The sequence below is a fragment of the Thunnus albacares genome, chromosome 6 (genome assembly GCF_914725855.1).
Source record: "Thunnus albacares chromosome 6, fThuAlb1.1, whole genome shotgun sequence".
NCBI classification, from domain to species: domain Eukaryota; kingdom Metazoa; phylum Chordata; class Actinopteri; order Scombriformes; family Scombridae; genus Thunnus; species Thunnus albacares.
In genome coordinates, this window is record NC_058111.1 from 21,940,966 (window position 1) to 21,961,970 (window position 21,005).

Here is a 21,005-nt window from a genome sequence, read left to right on the forward strand (position 1 = left end):
TTTTCTGCCCTTCTGCTCTTCTGATGGTGCTAAATTACCTGAGATTACCTGATTAAATAAAGGTTATATATAAATTAATCTTATCTAGACATGCTGTAGTTAGAGCCTTCAGGCATAATCAAGCTGTCTCCTTAATTGTAGCAAGATGCATTTTTAATATTTCCAGAATTGCTCCTCGATTTGTTTCATCATAGATGAGATGTAACCATTTTTGCAGTTTATGTAGTTCACAATACTTCCATACAAATCCCAAGATGATTGGCTTTGAGTCGACATCCAATACATGTTCTAGCATTTCAAACATCACATACTTTTTATGTACATGTGTTTTGATCTTAACTGAATTTGTGAATTAATTTCATCCGTGTTATTTTTCCAGCTGGACCTGCCCCTGGGGCTGCCATTTTACAAGTGGATGCTACGGCAAGAGATGTCCGTAAGCTCACATGACCTGGTGAACATTGACCCCGGTGTGGCCAAGTCCATCCAGCACTTGGAGGATATTATCCGCCAGAAGAAGAGGCTGGAACAGGACCGATCACAGGTAAAGAGACGACTTCCTCACGTTATTCTGTATCGGTGACACAGAACCCCGCTGGATTTCGTTTTGTCCAATTAGAGACAGCTGTAGTTCACTAGCTATTACGCTTAAAACCAATCTGTTTGTGTGCAGACGAGGGAGACCCTACAGCAGGCACTGGAGAGCCTGAACATGAACGGCTGCTCAGTGGAGGACCTGGGTTTGGACTTCACCCTCCCAGGATTCCCCAACATTGAGCTGAAAAAGGGCGGAAAAGACGTCCCAGTCACAATCTACAACCTGGAGGAGTATCTCAGGGTATGTGATACAGTTTTTCTTGCTCTAATTTTTCTTTTTTTTTCCTCTAATTATAATTCTTACAGTTCTTTCTCTTGATGTAAACCTTTTTTCCCCCCATTTTGTCTCCTCTCTCCCTCCAGTTGGTGGTGTACTGGACTCTAAATGAAGGAGTGTCAAGACAATTTGAGTCATTTAGGGAAGGGTTTGAGTCAGTCTTCCCCCTGCATCACCTGCAATATTTCTATCCAGAGGAGGTAAACAAATATTTTACTCAGTCATTGCAAATAAAAACACAACAAATTCAATAAAAACATTTGTTGGTCCACAGATCCGTAATATTTCACTTCAACTACAATTATCTTTATTTTACTGCACATGTACATACAAATACACAGGAGGAGTGTTATTAGAGTCTCTCCGTTCTCTTCTTGAATTGTTCATTGTCTCGTCTCTCCGGCTGCAGCTTGACCAGTTGCTGTGTGGCAGTAAATCAGAGACGTGGGACGTCAAGACGCTGATGGAGTGCTGTCGACCGGATCACGGCTACACACATGACAGGTGAGATAACACCGCCTCCAAATACCTACAAGTTTACATCATCCTCAGTCATTTACTTAGATCTAATTGTATTATGCAAACCAAATAACCTCATGTGACCTCTGAGGTAGCTACAGCAGACAGAAAAACGCCACACCTAAGTCCGTCACTAATAAGACGTTCTGTTATCACGAGTATAGAAACAGTACTGGGTTCACCGCCATCAAAAGCTGAAGGCTTATACCTGACAATTCACAGGTAACCTATGTTCTTAAGACACATGTTTGATGTGTACGTCATCCATTCTTTCCGCAGTCGTGCCGTGCGGTTCCTGTTTGAGGTGTTGAGCAGCTTCGATGCCGAGCAGCAGAGACTGTTTCTGCAGTTTGTCACAGGAAGCCCAAGACTGCCTGTCGGAGGTGAGTCGCCTCATACACACTCATTCTTATTAAATCTCATTAATATAATGTGAAGGCGTGTGTTTACTGTAAAACTCACCCTGGCGTCACTCTCGTCTCTCAGGTTTCCGGAGCCTGAATCCCCCTCTGACGATCGTGAGGAAGACGTTTGAGTCGACAGAGAACCCAGACGACTTCCTCCCCTCAGTCATGACCTGCGTCAACTACCTGAAGCTGCCTGACTACTCCAGCATAGAGATCATGCGAGAGAAACTGTTGATTGCGGCTCGCGAGGGCCAGCAGTCTTTCCACCTTTCCTGATCTCTCCACATCTCACATTCAAAATGCCTTCTACAGCGACTGATGAAATCATGACTTCCTTCTTAGTTTTTTTGTAATCACATACATTAAGGCTAACGTGTACAGCCTTCTTGTTAGAGAAAGCAGCTTGCAGAAAAATTAAGACTTTAAATATATATTTGCTGCCCCGGTCTCTCAAAAAAAATATAAAAAATAAAAAAATGGAAAGGTGTTCCATGACTCAAAGAACTTAAAATATAAAAAAAGAGAGAGTAAAACTTATATCAGTAGTTGAGTAATGTTAAAAAAGATGAAAACATCTGGGTGACATTTTAAATTGCATTGCTATGTGATATTTAAAAAAGGGATGTCTCCTCTCCAGAAGTGGTGGACAAACGTCACTGGGTGTGGGGGAGGACGGGGGAGGGCGGGGGGGGGCGGGGTGGGAGGGAGGGAGGGGGGATCCATTGAGCAAGCTAGGTTTACTTTAGCTCCAAAGATCATTTGTACAGACAAATTTGCAGACTTTGCTCATTCTACACATTTGATAGAATAGCTCTTTGTTCTCATGTCTTCTCCCCTCAGTTCGTCCGTTCGCATTCTGTTCTGTATTATATTGGCCCCAGTTTGTGTGTTGCATTTTGGTTCGGCTTCCCCCTCCACCCCCCCGTGTGTCTTTGCTTAAAGTTGCGGAAACGAGAGTTGCAGTTGGTTGAATGCGGGTAGTGATGAGTGCATATTATTTTTTTCCCCCCCCTACCCAAGTTAAGTTTGTGTTCTGGCCTACTTATTATTATAGAGAGCTTCAGCTCACATGAAGAGTTGTAACCAATGTGTTGATCAGGTAAATTTGTTTTGCTCTTACTTTGATAAGAGTTAGTGTCTTTCTGTTGGGCCCTACCAGACGTGTAGGGTTATCTTGGTAGACCAAGCTCTGAGCAACCCTCAACACATAATGTAGCTGGGCACAAAATTTGGCTGGTCTCATTTTATCGTTTCATGGCCAGATAGCATTTCAAGTTCATTTATGGAATAAAGTTTATATGCAGTTTCACACCCTGTTTGAGGTGGGAATGTCTGCTTTACCTATTTTTTTTTTTAATTTTCTATATTGTCTTTATTTCTTGCTGTAGTTGATTATTATTATTATTATTTTTTCTTTGCACTGCTGGCTTGGAACAAACCGTGGTGTGCACCTGCAGTCTGTGGCCAGGGGAGGGCGCCACTGTATGCTCTCCTGGCCCAATCGTTCATGTGCTGGTTTCTAAGATCTGCAATAATTTACTGCATCAGGTTCATGTTTTTACCTGAACATAAATAAAGTAACTGTTTGACTCATCTTTGTTAGTTTTATTTATCCATCCATCCATTGCTTTCCCACATCGCTCAGATGAATCCCCATACACCACGCTGATCATTTAGATACAAGTGAAGCTGATTCTTAGTCAGTGGAAGTTTATTTTTCGGGACAAGTCTTGACACACAGGTTTAGGCGAGTTGCCATAGAGATGGAGACACGAGTAATTATATTTGACTCACCTGGAATGTCGCTCTGAAGATCACAGCAGGGTTTACCGACACTATTGTCCTCTTTAATCATTACCCACTGCTGTGCGACCAGACTTTTAAAACCAAGAGAAGGCTTAACAGTGGATTTCATATTACACATTATTAACATCAAAGTGTGTGACGGTGTTGAAATAGCAATTTCTGATCAGTGATTATAAACCCGTTTACCCTGAGCTGTGACATGTTCAGTAAAAACTTCTGAAGACCTCTAGCTTTTCTCTCACTCAGAAGGATTCTGTTTCTTTTTATTGTAAACACCTGTTTGCAGACATTTCCAATCTGTTATCATGTCAATGGTCTACATACTGTTTGCTTCCCATCAGCACAAGCAGCCACAGGCTCTGTGGCACTTAATGTTCCAGCAGATGAGTTTGCTGTCTGCTGCAGTACCTGAGTTCAGTGAGCGGACTGGAGCGATGTGAGGTGACAGATTTACTGCACCGCAGCAGGATTCATCATGGAGATTGGAAAAGTTAAGGGCAGAGAGTGTAAAGGCTGGCATTTCATTAACAACCACAGGGTTTTGATCATACCGAGCACGCTGTGACGACAACGCCACCCCTCCGTGAGACATGCGGCTACTTCATTTAAATACACTGAGGCTGTGAATCTAAGAGAAGGAGGACAAGGTCAAGGATAGAAGCTTCTTCATATTGAATGCAGTGTTAAGTAGCTTGACAGCAAGCCCAACTCAAGGTCCACTTACACACTTTTTTTCTGGAGCTTTCAACTGTATAACAGGGTCTTCATCAGCATGTGTTGACCTGTGAGCTCAGTGGCTGTTACAATTGAATATATAGCACTGCTAGGACTTATTTAAAGTAGGTTTGTTTTGTCAGTCTTCACTTTCTTTGATAAATAATTAAACTACACATATTAATTAAAAGGTGTACTATACAGGATTTTCCTAAAAAATAATGCAAAGACTCATAAAAAAACTAATCCTTCTCAATCATCACTTATGACCCTATGGAAGTGTGTGGTGATGTATTTATCTACGGAGACTCTGCCCTCTGCCTGTATTTTCTGATTTTGCTGTGTTTGGGACAAATCTCAGTGTCAACCTTTGGACAAGTGTAGCCCCCAATAACAGCGTGATGGGTGTGAGGTTGGGACTTGTAGCGTAGCGACCAGGTTACATCACTCTCTCCATCTCTCTGTGTCATGGATGTATAAAGAGCTGCAGGTCTGTGTGTCTGCTTGACCGAGGGCGGGGATGAGCTACACACATGCAGAGCAGAGAGGCCACCGTGGACAGGATGAAGCTCTGCGTTACATGGTTGTGCAAAGGTGTGGGCGTGTTTATTCATGTAACAGCCTTGTTCTCACCAGCACCACTCACTCTCCTCATTCACTCTCTAGCTTGCTCGACCACCACTGCTCTCTCTCTCTCCCTCTCTCTAGTTGAGTTGGGGAGGGGGGGCCAACATTGAAAGTTGTGTGTTTTTAAAAACACCAACTGACAAATCTTGCATAGTATACCTTTATGGTGTATTCCAGCATTTCAGAATTGTATTTACATATAGTTGGGCTCTCGTCAGAAGTGTATTGAAATAAGAAGGAAGAGGAAAGAGGCTGAGAGTACCTTAAGAGCATGTTTTGTTCGACCCTCGCTCCTTGCGTTTTTAACACTGTCATAAATTTACCAGTTCCAAGCTCAAACTGAGATGACTCAGGTGTCAAGTCAGTTTTATTTATATAGCGACAAATCACAACAGAAGTTATCTCAGGGCACTTTTCACATAGAGCAGGTCTAGACTGTACTCTTTAATTTACAGAGAGCCAACAATTCCCCCATGAGAAAGCACTTGGCAACAGCAGCGAGGAAAAACTCCCCTTTAACGGGAAGAAACCTCGAGCAGAACCAGGCTCTAGGTGGGCGGCCATCTGCCTCGACTGGTTGGGTTGAGAGAGACAGAAGGAGGGAGGGAGAGAGAGACAAAGCATAATAACAATAACAATGATAATAATAATCGCGATATGTCTAATGATAATAATAGCAGGTGTGGGTGTCAAGCAGGACCACAGCAGCCATGGTCCATGGAAGCCCGAAATCCATAACCAGGCAATGATCCATTGAAACCTGCAGGACAAGAAAGCACAAAAACTCTGGGGGAAAAGCCAAGTTAGTAACATGCATTCATGGTACATGAATACAGATGGAGAGGAGGAGGAGAGATGAGCTCAGTGCATTATGGGAAGTCCCTGGCAGTCTAGACCTATAGCAACATAACTAGGTCCAACTGGACCAAGGCAAGCTTGGCCGGCCCTAACTATAAGTTTAATCAAAAAGGAAAGTTTTAAGCCTATTCTTAAACGTAGAGAGGGTGTCTGCCCCCCGGACCAAAACCGGAAGATGGTTCCACAGGAGAGGAGCCTGATAGTAAAGCAAGCCTGCATTCTGACAGCGCAGTGTTCTAGTGGGATAATAAGGTACTATGAGCTCTTTAAGATACGATGGTGCCTGACCATTAAGGGCTTGTAGGTGAGGAGAAGGATTTTAAATTCTATTCTGGATTTTACAGGGAGCCGGTGCAGAGAAGCTAAAATGGGAGAAATGAAATCTCTTTTTTCTAGTTTTTGTCAGTACACATGCAGCTGCATTTTGGACCAGCTGGAGAGTCTTTAGAGACTTGTTAGGGCAGCCTGATAATAAGGAACTGCAATAGTCCAGCCTAGAAGAAACAAATGCATAGACTAGTTTTTCTGCATCTTCTTGAGACAGGATGTCATGTGACTTATTTTTTCAGAGTTGACAAAGCTCCTCTAGAACCACAGAAAGCATAATACAACTCTTGTAAACTGACTTTGGCATGTAAAAATCAGGTTTGGACTAGCCCCCCAAACCAAACCAATCTGTAATTGGTTAATCGGTTAAACAGAAAACTCTGCTAGCACCCTCTGCAGGATTTTCAAAAGAGGGCATCAGATTAGGGACTTTGTGTTCTTAAGGGAAAATCCACCCCAAAACAGAATTCATGATAATGTTTTGCATATTGCAGTATAAGACTACAGAATAAGTAGCAAAGACATGTTGTAGTTGTATGTCGCCCTAAACATTAAAAACAAAGGTCTTTTCCAATTAACAGCCCAAAACATGTCTGTTGTCTTTTGTGATTTCATGTTCATAAAAATGTTCATAAAAACTTCCTTACTTACTTTGGGATTTAGGAGACCTGACTGCTCTTATTTTGACTCAGATCACTCTCCACCTTGGTTGGATGATCTCTAACCTTTGTGACAGCACCATCCATCTGCTTTTTGGAACTGTTTTGAGAATAATTTTGTTCGAGCCTATAAACCACCTTCAGCGTCCAAGCTGACCTTGGCCGGTCGGATGCTTCTGGTGTCTGAAAGCATCATCTCCCTTATGGTAACACTGCCTGTTATCACTGGAAAGCAGCTATTCTTAACGCCAAGCTGATGAGGATTTTCTCCAACACAACCCCATCTCTTCCTCTTCCTCCTCCTCCTCCTGTCTTCCCTGACTGCAGCTTCCTCCTTCCTTTCCCTTCCTTCCTTGGAAGCCCGGCTCCAAGGAGAGGTTATGGATGATGAGACTCTAAATGAGGAGGGTGCACTGCTCCTTTGTTACTCTGCACAGTGTGTGTGTGAGAGAGAGAGAGACGTTTCGGAGAGGGAGTGTGTATGAAGGGGGTGGAGTGTGTGTGAGTGTCGTCAGCTATCATCGTCATAGTGACAGCAAAGAGCCCTCCCTTTCTCTGTTCTCCTCCCACATCCCTACCTTCTCTCCCTCAGCCTCCAGAGCATCAGCCAGTCGCCTCTCAGTCATTCTGCCTGCGCACAGCTGAGGCTCAACATCCTAACAGCCTGCCTCCTCCTCCTCTCTCTCTCTCTCTCTCTCTTTCTTACACACACACACTCACACGCACACAGTCGATCACACACCTCTCAGTTGCTGCTGAGCCCAGCCAGCACCAACAGCAGCTGTGTGAGCTCTGAGGAAAGACAAGAAAGAAAGAATAGAAACCAGAGTGAATCAGGATGAGTGTGTGCAGTGTTGTACAAAGCTTCACATCCCCGCTGCTTCTCCTCCTCCTGCTCCTGAGCAGCAGCAGCGTCGGGGCCGTCCCTTCCCCGTTCCAGCTGGCCCCGGACACCCCAGCTCCGGCCGAGCCCACCCCGACCCAGGCCACACCTCGTCCGGACCCCTGCGAAGGCCGACCCTGCCTCAACGGCGGGCTCTGCCTGGCCCTCCCCTCCGCTGGCAGGCCAGAGGACACCTGGGAGTACACCTGCACGTGCAGCCAGGGCTTCACCGGACGCAACTGCGAGGTGAGAGCACTGTTTCTTTCATCCTCACCAACCTGTATGAACACTGGATCAATAATGAGCAGTCTGTGTGTGTGTGATGTTATTCCTCAGCTTTTGCTTGAGAGGATTGCACCCTCCAAACACAGAAACAGATACTGCATGGAGTATGGGCTTAAAAGTAGCCGATGTTCCAAAACAAGTCTGTTAATAGCTGTATTATATATATGTGGGAGTTTGTGTGTTTGTGTGTTAATTTTGTTCTTTGGGTTCATCAGACAGAACTGCATCATGTAGAGAACACAGGCTTCTGTTATCTGAGTTTATTTATAAGCAGAGAATAACGAGTTGAGTTTTCTTTTATTTTGATAGGAATCATAGGAAGCTTGGCGTCACCGGAATCCATTATCATTTTTTAATTTGTATGAAATACTGCTGCTGCTCCCCATCATGCTAGAACAATGTTTCTGCTCAAAGCACCCACCTTGGATAATGTGTGTAATAAACAGGCACTGTGTGTGTGTGTGTGTGTGTGTGTGTGTGTGTGTTTTGTGATTTGCATGTGTGCTGTAGATGACGGTTCTCGGTCTTTGCTGTTCAGGGATGTCTTTTTTTAATGGGAGCATGTGCTGTCACAGAGACACGGAGACAAGTGCTGCGTTGCTGTGGCAACAGGAGGGAAGAGTGGCGGTGCTGAGATGCGAGCGAAAACTGTCGGTGTGTGTGTGCGTGTGTGTGTCAGTGTGAGTTCCTGGGTATTTTGGACCCTTTTTTTTACCCAACGACTCCCAAATTTAGTTTCATGTGTGTAACCTGGAAATAGTGCAAAGCTGCATTGGATTCTGTAAAATGTTAAATGTATTCCTGTGCTGTGCTCTGATTTGTATGCACACTGAGAGAAAAACTCAAGTACGGGAGAATGTATTAACATCTGGGATACTGACGATCAGGCCAAAGGACCTGCAGTCTCCACACTGCATTTATTAACTGGAACATCTGGACAGTCATGAATAACATAAGTACTGTTCTGCTGAAGGATCCACCACATCAATGTCTCATATTCTCAAAGTTATTTATGTCCATCTGGGTGCAGCTAATGCTTTAGCAATGCTACCTGTCTGTGAATTTAAACGATAACATGATCGAAGTATTAGTTTTTCCTCTCATCTTATGCATCCAATTTCTAAATCATCACCTATGCAATGATACAAAAGAATCTCAGCTCTTAAGGTCCACTTACTAGCTTTTTCTGAGCTCTCAGCTACTTCTCACGGCCTTCTTTGTATCTAGATTTGGTTCACCAATAATGTTTTCGTGTGATGGAAGTTTTCAAGCAGATTTCTTTATACTGCACTGAAATAAGGACAACGAGGGTCAAGTCTGATAGAGCTAATCCACCTACACACATTGTTACATTCTTTTAAATGTCCCTGTCCCTGATGTTGACCTACACTGTAACTACTCCCCTTCTCCTTCCAACTGAATTGTTTTTAAGCTTCATTATAGTCAAGGACACTGAAAGTCTGTGAAACAGCCCTCTTTTATTTTAATTTAGCAGTTTATTGATCTCTGTGTAAACCTGCTCTTTTTCTGGACTGCATGAGATTCGTCTGAGCTTATTATTAATGGACTGTGGCTGAGCTTCAGTAGCGGTAAGCCAGGCCTCTGAGTCATGCTGGGGTGAAAGAGAGCATCCGACAGCAGTGGAGAGGATAAATGAGTCTGCTGCAGCATCACGGAGGGAAGCGACAAGGTGACTGGGTGAACTTTAGTAGAATCGCCAACAGGTGGCAGCCATATCTCTGCCCCCCCCCCCTTAGTGTTTACACATGCATATGCATGCAATACATGTTTCCTTATCTGTGTGTGTGCTTGTGAGTGTATGTGAGGCTGGAAGGTGCAGACAGGTGAGCCTGCTGGTAGTCTGCCATCAGGGCTGAAACTATTTAATGAAGCATTTAGCCAAGGAGCTGATCACCGTCTCCTTGACTGTCCTGGTTTCATCTCTCAGAATAGAAAGCAGCAGGGGAAGCTGCAGTTTGTTACCTCTGCAGCCTGCTTCACTGCGCTCTGCTCCACAGAAACCACAGAGGACAGTGTTGTCACACAGCCTGAGCTGAGGATGGACAACACATTCATAGGTGGAAATTTTCCAGTTATCTTTTTTATGTTCCATCACTTCTTGAGCATGTGAAATCCTGGAACAACAGCATCCACTCAAGCTTTATTCCTCTTATGCGCCAGAGCTCAGGTCCGGCACGGCCCCCAAGCCGAGCCAGAGAGGAATTATTGATTTTTTTTGCCTCGCTCCCCTCTCGCTGGTTGTTTCTTCTCCATGGAAACTGGAGCAGTAGTCAATTGAGATTTGGTAAATGACCTGATTGGATGAGCACAGTGCTGGTTTGCATCCCCTGTCCTCTGCATGCGTCACAACACAGATGGTCCAGTGAGGGAGAAAGAGGGATCGAAGAAAGAGATATGGGGAGGAGGAGAAAAAGGACGGAGTGCTCTGATCATCCATGGATGTCTTCTTATAGAGAGTAAAGTCCTGGTTTTGTGCAGCTTAGTGAAGAAATGCTGTTGTAAATTAATTCTCTCTCCCTCACTGTTCTTTTATCTTGAATTCTGTGACAGATATGAAGTGCTGCTTGCCATAATCATCCCCCCTGTTCATACTGGCCATTAGAGGATCCCTTCATAATACACTTACAATGTGATGGGGGCCAAAATCCACAAGCCTCTTTCTGAGCAAAAATGTATTTAAAAGTTTATCTGAATCTAATATGAAGCTTCAGTCGTCCAAATTAGTCAAATCAAGTAGATATCTTCCAACATTACAGTTTTTTTTGAATAGTAGGATTAAAACTCAGTAATGCCTGTTGATTTCAGAGGATATTTCACAACTTTGTTTTTTTTAATAATCCAGCTAAATTGCTAATCCTGGCTGCGTTTTATACCGTAGGACTCAAAGCAGCCAAATGCAAACCACAGCACCAGGCAGCAGGGGAAAACCAATCCACTCCACTCCACTTGTTAAACTCGGCAAGTTTTAATATCGGCCTGCACCTTTTCTGGGTCACAGCCTGTAAGCTGTCCTGTTGGAATTCTCTGCCGCTGGCCTTTCTGTAAGTTATTAGTTCCTCAGCTTCTAGCTTATTCATTATTGAAAGGCCTGTTGTGTGCCCTGATGGATTTGGTAACTTGCTCTACAACACAATAGGGCTGTGGCAGCGCAAAACAGCCATCCGTCACGAAACAAGTCTGGGGAGCTGTTCCTGGGTTACTCAGCCATTCTGCAATATGAAAGCAGTGGATCATGCCAGAATTTGCAGACTTCGCCTAAATTTTTTATTCTGCTTTTATTTGGAGAGGGGACATGGGACTGGAGGTGGTTAAAGAGGTGATATCTCTGAGGTGGAGCAGCAGTCATTTTCGATAGTTCTGCCACATTATAATAAGCTCGCACGAAGCATGTGAGAGCTGTGACGGAGCTTTTTGATCCTTATGATGAAGGTTTTTAGATCTCAGCTGAGAGAGTTCACCCTCCTTCTTCTCTCAATGCCTCCAGGGCTGCTTTCTCACTCACAAGTTCCCCAGTTTCACTGTTTGATAAGCATCACTTTAAGTCTTCTTCATCAGGTTTCTTACTGTGATTTTTTCATTTTTCCCCTTTCTGACTCTGAGCAAGAACATTTTAAAGAAATAGTTTTGGAAATACACATATTCATACTCTCTTGCCGAGACTTAGATCAAGATTGATACCACATGTATGTTTGTACAGTAAATGTGTAGTTGAAACCAGTAGCCACTTAGCTTAGCTTAGCATAAAGACTGGGAACAGGGGGAAACAGCTAGCCTGGCTCTTACTTTATGAGGCAGCTGGATTCGTGGGATCACGACATCACAACATCACGCGAGAATCCATCTTGTCAGGCTTTAAGTTATGCGCTTGTGTCAGAACCACCAGTGTTTCAGACCAATCAGCATTTTAGGAGGATTCTCACGTGATCTCACGAATCCAGCTGCCTCGCAAGGTAAGATGGTTATGGACAGATGGTTCATCCAATCACCTGTGAAGTATTTTTGTTTTCAGTGCCTGCCCTTTTCTAAACAGTTTCCAACTATGACTTCTATGATGGTTCTGTGTAACAAACCATCTGGCATGTCAGGCACCTCTAAACCTCTCTAATTAGCACATTATATCTCATTTGTTTGTGTAGCTAAGCTGACAGCCTGTTGGTTGTAGCTTCATATTTACCGTACATGCAGTGGTGGTTGAGCCTCTCATCTAACTCTTGCCAGGAAAGTGAATAACTGTATTTCCCAAAATGCCAAACTATTTCTTTATATGTGTTGCCATATTTGTGATATGTATCTGTGCCAACCATAGACTGTATATAAAGATGGACGTAACAAGGTGTGACATCACCTGTTGGTTTGCATTGAAGCTGGTTTGAAGGCAGAGTTACAGCTTATGGTCGGCACCAGGGATTTTTAGGAGCCAGCATCTAGCGGCCGTTGGTGGCATTGCACTTTACTTTTGAACTGGTTTCGGCCTCAAACTGTGATAGTTGCCGCTTGGTGTCACCATCTGCAGGATTATTGTGTACGTGAGAAGACAGATGTTGACTCTGAAATCCAATTTAATTTCAAGCAAGTTGAAAAAACTATTAGTGGATGAAGAGATCTGCGTCTGTTGCGGTTTCATATGTTTTATAAATTTGGCTAAAGTAACAGTATGTTGACATAAGATGCACCACTCCAGCAGTCTCAAGGAAAGCTGCACTTCAATCTAACACTTGAAATAACTTGACTTGCATCAGAAACAAGTTAAATGATCTCACACTTGGCAGATTTGTATATTCACAAGACTCAGCAGCAGACTGAAGATGTTAATTAGATATTAAGATGAGAATGCAGTGTGAGACTCGCTATACACACCCGACAGCCTTTCACTTGCAATCCAGCCAGTTTAAATAAGTGTCGAGTAGAAACTGACATTTGTTTGGTAATGACAGAAAATGTATTTTCTTTTCCTGTTAGGCTGAATGTGACAACCTTCCCACGCACAAGTTGTTGCATTCCTGACAGGACTCAGTGAAAGCAAACAAAGCCGAGTCCTGAAGCTGTTTCATCGTTATTGCGAGAAAGAGTTTGTGTGTGTGTGTGTGTGTGTGTGTGTGTGTGTGTGTGTGTGTGTGGTGGTCAGCTCTTGTCTCCCAGGGCCATTCACTCTGCTGCTACAGATACAGCCTGAGCTGCATCCAATTAAGCAGAGTTCAAAGCTCATCACCAGCCTTTGGTCTCTTTGATATCCCTGGCTTGTTAGTCAGAAGAGAGATAGAAGCTATGAGGAATGTGCTTCTATTAAAAATTATATATATATATATATATATATATATATATATATATATATATATATATATATATATGGAGTCTGGCCCTCTTTATATTGCTCTATTTGCTGAAGCACTTCAGTTGAAGGCAGCGGTCAGTTGTGTTGTTTGTTCAGAAGATCATCCATATGTCCTGGGCTGGTGCTCCCCAAAAGCCAATTTCAGCTCTTTAGGTTGCTAGTAGTTATCAGGGAGGGCTGCAAGCAATGCTTACTCTCATTACTGATTAATTTATTGATTGTTTTTCTGATTCATAATTTTATATGTCAGAAAACTGTGATCGCAGAGCCCACGTTGACGTCTTCGTATGTCTTGTTTTGTCTGACCAACAGTGCAACACTCAAAGATATTCAAATTCAAAAAGATATAAAACAGAGAAAAGCAGCAAACCCTCACATTTGACACACTGGAACCAGAGAAAGTTTGAGATTTTTGTTTGACTAATGGCTCGAATTTAAAGTTTCTTGCGGATTAACATTCTGTCGAAGGACTAATTGATTAATCGACTAATTATTTCATCTTTAAAAAGAAGACGGCATTGCTGTTAAAATGACACTTCTGTGCATTACAATTTATAGTATGCTTTGTTGAAATGCTGATTATTGTAGCAGGGATTGATTGTGAATGAAGGTAAAACGTACCTTTGTTAATCGTAATGTGTACAAGAAAAACACAAACACTGTAAATAAGGCTTCTGGTTGACCAGAGATCATTAATAACCTTCTTCTAATTTGCCATTTCACTGTGTCATCACAGATAGTTTTGACCAGTTTCAGCATGTACAGCAGAAAATCATTATCTTTATAGAGTTGATTATAAAAAACACAAGTCATCTGATCTTTGTTGTAACTGTCAAACCCTCTGCAGGATTCCCATAATTCCTCTGAGAGATGACCAGTTCAAGGCCAGTTTTACGAGGATTAAGCATGGTCTTAAAAATCGCTTATTCAACAAACTGTGAATCAGTTTTTGCAATCAAGAAAAGAGTCAAGAGATAAGAGTAAATTGAGTACAACACTAGACGACGAACCACATTGTGTCAAGATATCACATTGTGTCTGACACCACAGATTCTACCTCAGAAAGGATCTGTAATTAATTTTTAAGAGTTATTCTCTTTTTTTGTGTTCTTACTTTGTTTTTAATGCTTCCTTTTTTTGGTCTCATTCTTCTGTTTCTGAATATAAATGCATTTCAGACTGTACAGACTTTTTGTATGAGTGTGGAGATGAAGGGAAGGATGTGGGGGCATTAAAATCAAAACTGTTCATCTGCTCTGGAGCATGAATGTGCTCAGCAAATTTCATGGAAAATCTGCCTTTTAGATTAAAAAAGATATCTTGTGAGCAAAACTGAGATTTTAGCCTGAGGGTGGAGCAAGAAAAAGCTCATGAAGTGTCAAAAGTAGAAAGACGTCAAACTTTTTACAAAAATTTTAAAGTGAATTGTTGCAGTTTTTACCGTAAACTTGTAAAATAGAGGGTAACCTGTAGCAAACCAAGCATAATTTGCAAATAGAAACATGCATTCTCATGTAATCAATTACAGATGGTGTGATGAAAGCAGCTGATGTTACTTTGGTAACAGGCTGCTTATAACCCTGATGATACCTGTGATATCGCCGCTACCCATCAGCCAAAAAAAAAAAAAAAGAGACAGCTTTGAGCTATTATCACTGAGCTATCACTGCTACTCATGTTGAAGTCCTTAGATGTTACGATGCGGATTGTGCTGCCTTTGAACAGGAGGGCTCATGGCCAATCACTTTGGTCATTTCCATATCACACATCACCTGGCCTTTTGATCTGTGGGGAGTGCATGAGGAGGTGGCGGCATGATGGTTTAGTGAGGCCTTATACATATGGATGATACAGGAGATGGTGTGCAGTGGACACCACTCAGCACCAGTACTTAACCCTCTAAATATCGATTTCTACAGGCAGTTATGGGTCATTTATTGGATTTTTTTTCATTTGATTTATTTGTGCTAGCGGCGTGGCTTCAGGGGTGGCCAACTGGTTGGTCCACCACTTTGGTCCAGACTGAAATATCTCAACAAATATCGGGATGCATCTCAATTCCCTTAATTGCATCCAGTTTTCCCTCACTTGCCTCTTTATCTTCCTTGCATCTTAGTTCCTCCCACTAAAGATGCAAAGAGAGGCGCAAGGGAAAGATGCAGGAGAGAGGAAACGAGGAAATATGTTTTTAGAGAAATGAGACGTCCTTTCCTCTGAAGCGTCACGTGAAGCAACGTCTGTTTGACAAACACCTGCACATGAATAAAAACCAGCATTCTGTATTTATACTGTGTACTGTGTTCTGCTCAGAGGCACATGAACCATTTCTACTGGCAGAATGAATGCGTTTATGTTATTTATTAATTATTTGTGTCTGTATTTATTGATATTCTGATTGTGAATTCATTATTTAATAAGCCAGAATATGACCAAGGTGTCTTTTCAACACTGGAAATTATTTATTAAGCTAAATGTTTCAGGGAAAATGGAAATTATGTAACTCATATCAAACCCGACACTCAGGAATTTTTCAGCATCACATGGGACTGAATGGAAATGACGATAAATGATGTAAGATATAAATGTGTTTAAAATGTGTTTTTTGCTGACAGACAGACTCTCCCTGACTTTAATTTGATCCATAATAAAAGTTCATGGGGGAAATAACAGATCATGAAAAGAAAAATCTTTCTAATAAATGAAGAAAGTTGTTTATAGTTCTTTTGTTGATCAGACTGACAACTGACACAGATTTACTATTTTTAAATAGATGATGAATCAGAAAACACGTAAATATAAGACTTGAGAGTGATACACTTGAGTTTAATCTGTTATCTGTCTCCACTCCAGTATGAAACTGCAGGGATATTGTGATGTATCAGATCAGTCTGATCAATAACTGCTTTCCAATAAAAGGGCGTGTTGGTAAAAGACTTCCACAAAGTCTGCTCCTATGTATCCTCGCTTATGGCTCCTTAGAGATCCCTCCTTGCTCCTCAGAGCAGAAATAAGCGCTTTGGGACGGCCTTCATGATGGAGGACCAGAACAACTTCTGGGTCAAGCGAGGATTGAGGTGCGAGCAAAGATCAAATAAGGGAATTGAGATGTAACCCGTGGATAGATTGATGTGAAAAATTTGTGCAGACAATCACGGTCCCCAGACAATTCCTTGTATGTAGTATGTTAACTTCTTAGCTGACGGTGAATGTGATGAACATTATACAGGCTTCACATCAGCATGGCTATGTTCAGAATCTCATAATAACGTACTGTACAAAGTATGACATCAAATTGAGTATATAGCATGTTCCAACTGCATAGTATGTGGATTTTGTGTATGCCCAAATGTATATTAGATTAGCAAGAACTTCTGAATACGCAGCATGAGCTTACCGGACATACTGGACCGCCCCACAATGAATTGCATCTCTTCAGACTATGCAATGGTGGAGATTTGGAGCCAGGCTAAAAGCTATTAATATGTCACTTTATTCAGTTTTAATATTTTTTCAGATGAGAAAGTAACCATGTAGATTCTGAATATGTGGTCAGATTATCCAAATAACACCTGTTTGGAAATTTGCTGCAAAGTTTTCAGAGATGTGAGGAACTGCTGGCCTGATGAGACCAGCTGGTCATCTCAGCCGCTAGCAGCTCGACTCCTGAGATAATCTGCCGGTCAACATGTTGTCATAATGTGGAGAAAATGATCTGATGAACTGATCTGTGATCAGCTGTTGTCTCTCATGTCTCTGTAGTATTCCACGTTGAGTGGAAGAGGTAATGTTTTTAATTTTAACAATTTTCATTCAACGGTAGCTTTGACCGGTAATGTTGTGATTGATGTGGTTCAGTCACTTGACTGTCTTGCTTGAGTATACTTCAGTGTGAACAGTAGTAGGCAGTATGTTAGTATGTGATTTCAAACACAGCCCATGTTAGTGTGGCCTTATTTTTTTTACCACCCGCATTCTGCAAAGACCCGCCTTACTCTGCTAACTTAGTACTTTTGTGTACAGTACATTTCACTTCAGAGTTTCTTTTCTAGCAAATTCCATTTACAGTTTCACAGTGACATGACAGTGACCGGATGCAAAGGTCACTTTATTCCTTTTGGTAAGACGTCAGTAAGGCTGCTATGTTGTGTTTTAACCACACACTGACTGACAATTTACCGATATTACAACCCAGAAAAAAGAAAAACGGGGATAATAACAATGAAATACGTTTCTATTATAGACACTGCATTTTAGGGGGGCCACAGGGGGGTCCATGCTAGTTGCTACAGGGGTACTGATCCCTGCCTAGAACCGCTACAACACAAACAAACTGGTTGCAGAAAAGTTCAGGATTCTTTTTCAACTTTACTCTTTTTTACCTTTCTACCTCCCAGCAACAATATAAAAAAGAGAAAATCTGTCTGACTACAGTCATGTTTGATTGATTGATTGATTTAATTTATGGATTAAACAGACACATAAAAAACAAAAATCCACAGGATGGCATGTTAAATTGAAAACACTTGTTTCCAACATGGTCCCAAGATGTTAAAAGACAAAAACATAAAGAAACTCAAGACATTCAACATAAAAATTGAACAATACAATCCTGAAATCCAAAAACACATCACAACAATTTAAGAAATAAAAAAAAAAAAACTCCCACATCACAAAACAAGAACAGGTAAAGCAACAGTGTCTTTGCAGATTTCATTATAAATCTGTTACCCTGTTCCATACAAAAGTCCTAACCTGACTTGTATAAGCTCTCATATTTAAATACTGGATGTGTAGTGGAGGGCTGTTTCATCCCTGCTTCTTTGATTTTTTATTTTCTTTTTAATTCCTGTTTCTTTGAATACAGTCTAATCAGTCACTGCTGTTGAGCCTTTCTCAAGCACTCCTGACGGCTCACATATCTCCAGCCCATATTTCTTTTCTCATCGCCGCCACTCATCATGAACAGAGGCTCTTATCTCCGTGTCATTGGCTCTTTTATTTTCCTTGAGTCTGCCGGTGAAACTTCCCTCCTCTGTCCTGGATAGAAAAGAAGTCATTACATTTCTCCCTGTGGTTTGGTTTAGGTGTTTTTTTATTGCTTTTTGTCTGCCCTCATTGCTATTTATATCTTTAATGGAACTGAATGGAAGTGAGTTGTGTCACCATTCACAGCATAACGTAAAAAAGGGCAGAGCAGCTCTTACTCAGCAGTAATTCACCTCTGTAATAACCCTCTGCTCTGACACCATCATTGCACTGTCGCTTTTAATGATTAGTCTTGGTGTTGTTGTTGCCGGCATAATGAGCGTACAGTATGTGGCAGGAAGGAGGTGTGTGTGTGTTTAGTAAATTATGATGGGTGTTTTGTGTGTATATGTGTCTAAACGCTATATAACTGTGTGTATGAGTACACGCTGGCACTGTTATGTGTGTGTGTTCATATGCTGCAGATACACATGTACATGTCGGGGCTGCCTTCAGCATTTTCGATGCCTTTTGTGATATTTTGCTGTGGGGCCCCCTTTCCTAATTACCCTCCTCTGATAACTCACACATCTCTGATTTGTTCTGCGATTTAAATAGGTCTCGTTGTGCTCATTAACAGCTTTTACCCCCAGTAAGATGTCACCTTCCCACATGACTAGCTACTGGCTGCCTAGCTACATTACTGAAAAACTGCAACAACAAAAAATGGCCACAGTTAATGCGACATTAGATTGAATACACCTGTCATGACAAACATTAACTTCTCCCAGCAACTGCCTGTGTTACTTGAAAGATGTAATCACTTGGGAAATGTAAACACATTACATATTAATCACATTACTTTATTACTCATCATCATACTTTAGTTACTCAGCCATCAGCTCCATCAAAAGTGCATTTTAAACAACTTCAAAACCTCCACATCCACATGTAACATCTTCTGTGTTTAACATGAGAGCAGCAGCCTACATTATTGAGGTATTGAATGGTCATCAACAGCTATCTTAACGTTAGCTCCAGTAACTGCATGAAGTCCCATCCTCTCAGTGAAGCTGCGATTTTTCTCTTCTCTTCTCTTCTCCCTCCATCTGCGAACTAAACCAGCTGATTCCTGCATGTAGCCTTACCAGCAGGTAACGTTAGCAAGTCAGGTATGAAGACACAACCTGTAAATTAGAGTCACATTTCTCCTCTTTGGGTAGTTGTAGTTTTAGATGAAATAATGTGTGATGTTTGTGAAGACAGATTTTTTATAGATCCATGTACTGTTGCCAAGCTTCTTAAAACTATACATACTAACAAAGCGACGGGGCCGGAAGGCATGTCTGCATTTCTTTTAAAGACATTCGCTGAGAAACTTACACCGGCCTGGCGGCGACTCTTTCAGCTCTCCATATATGCACACACATTCCAGTTCCCAAAAAAGTCTTGTCCCAGGAAAATAATGATTATAGGTCAGTGGCTTTAACTTCCAATGTCATGAAATCCTTAGAGAGGATCACGACAGGTGAACTACGCAGGGAGGTGGAGCCATTCCTAGATCGGTACCGATTTGCTTACAGAAGAAATCGCAGCAAAAATTACGTTGTTTCTACAATTATGACTTAGAGAGTCCTGTTGCATATGCCAGACTGCTTTTTATTGACTTTAGTTCTGCTTTTAACACTATTCATCCACACATTTTGCTAAAAAATGAGTTCAGTTGAAGGTGAAGTGAAAATTAATTCAACACTCTGCGATACAGCAGGAAGCAACACAGGGTCTTCTCAAGGACGCATCAGTTCACCCTTTTGTTTTACTCCGTATATGAATGACTGTGTCAGCTCCCAACCTAATCACTTTGTTGTTGTGAAATTTTTAGATGACACTGTTATTCTCAGCTTACTCACAAGCAACTCTAACATTAGCAGCTATAAGGCTGAAGTGGACAGGTTTGTGAACTGGTGCGATGAACATAATTAACACATCAATGCACGAAGAACTGAATAAATTGTATTAGATCCTAGATTGATTAGAGATCACAGCTCTGTTGCCATACGCAGTCATGACAACATCAAACAGGTCACTAGGTCATGTCGCACGTGTCTGTGCGAGAATTCATCAGCGCCTTCATTTCCTTCTCAACTCAGAGGTTATGGTGTCAGCAGGAATATTATACTCATCTTCTATAGAGCTATCATAGAGTCCATTTTACATGATGGTTTTACCTGCTGGTTTGGAAACCTAACGGTGAAGTTTAAGACTCAAGTTTTTGGTCTGGTTGAGGCATCAGGGAACACCCACACCCCTCACTCCTCAAGATATTTTTGAGCAGTCGACTACCATCAGAATTTTATCTGACCCCTCTCATGTGTTAGTGCTAATGAACTCTGGAAAGAGGTACAGGGTCGCCTTTTGTAAGCACAATCGTTATAAACATTCATTTGTCCCTTTATCGGATAAACTTACTAACGCACATTTCATGGAGGACAGAATGACTCTCAGATAACTGCTGCTCTCCATCGTTTCTCGTGCTTGATTGTAAGCATGTAAAGTAAGATGTGTCTGTAATTTATTTACCAAAGTGTTAATCTCTATGTCTGCATATGAATGCAGAATCTGTAGGCAAGGGACGAGATTTTGGTATCGGAAGTGTTCTGGTTTCCATTTGTAATCCGAGTAGTATTGACCAATCACGTTTGAGCAGAAGATGGAGCCTGAAATGTAG

The 21,005-nt window shown here is 41.8% G+C and overlaps 2 protein-coding genes across 13 annotated transcripts in view; both read left to right on the forward strand.

Annotated features, from left to right (window-relative positions):
* Positions 1–2,405, forward strand: part of trip12 (thyroid hormone receptor interactor 12) — a 45,901-nt gene extending 43,496 nt beyond the window's left edge. For all 12 annotated transcript variants that reach the window (XM_044353729.1, XM_044353731.1, XM_044353727.1 and 9 more), the window contains 6 exons: positions 380–544; positions 674–838; positions 961–1,074; positions 1,284–1,378; positions 1,673–1,776; positions 1,880–2,405. In XM_044353729.1, coding sequence (XP_044209664.1) covers positions 380–544; positions 674–838; positions 961–1,074; positions 1,284–1,378; positions 1,673–1,776; positions 1,880–2,076 — 840 coding nt within the window. In that variant the 3' untranslated portion in view covers positions 2,077–2,405. The remainder of the gene's footprint in view (positions 1–379; positions 545–673; positions 839–960; positions 1,075–1,283; positions 1,379–1,672; positions 1,777–1,879) is intronic.
* Positions 2,406–7,372: 4,967 nt separating this feature from the next.
* The window catches only part of dner (delta/notch-like EGF repeat containing), a 76,968-nt gene continuing 63,335 nt past the window's right edge, over positions 7,373–21,005 (forward strand). Inside the window, exon 1 of the mRNA XM_044354099.1 lies at positions 7,373–7,920. Within this exon, the coding sequence (XP_044210034.1) occupies positions 7,630–7,920 (291 nt within the window). The 5' untranslated portion in view covers positions 7,373–7,629. The remainder of the gene's footprint in view (positions 7,921–21,005) is intronic.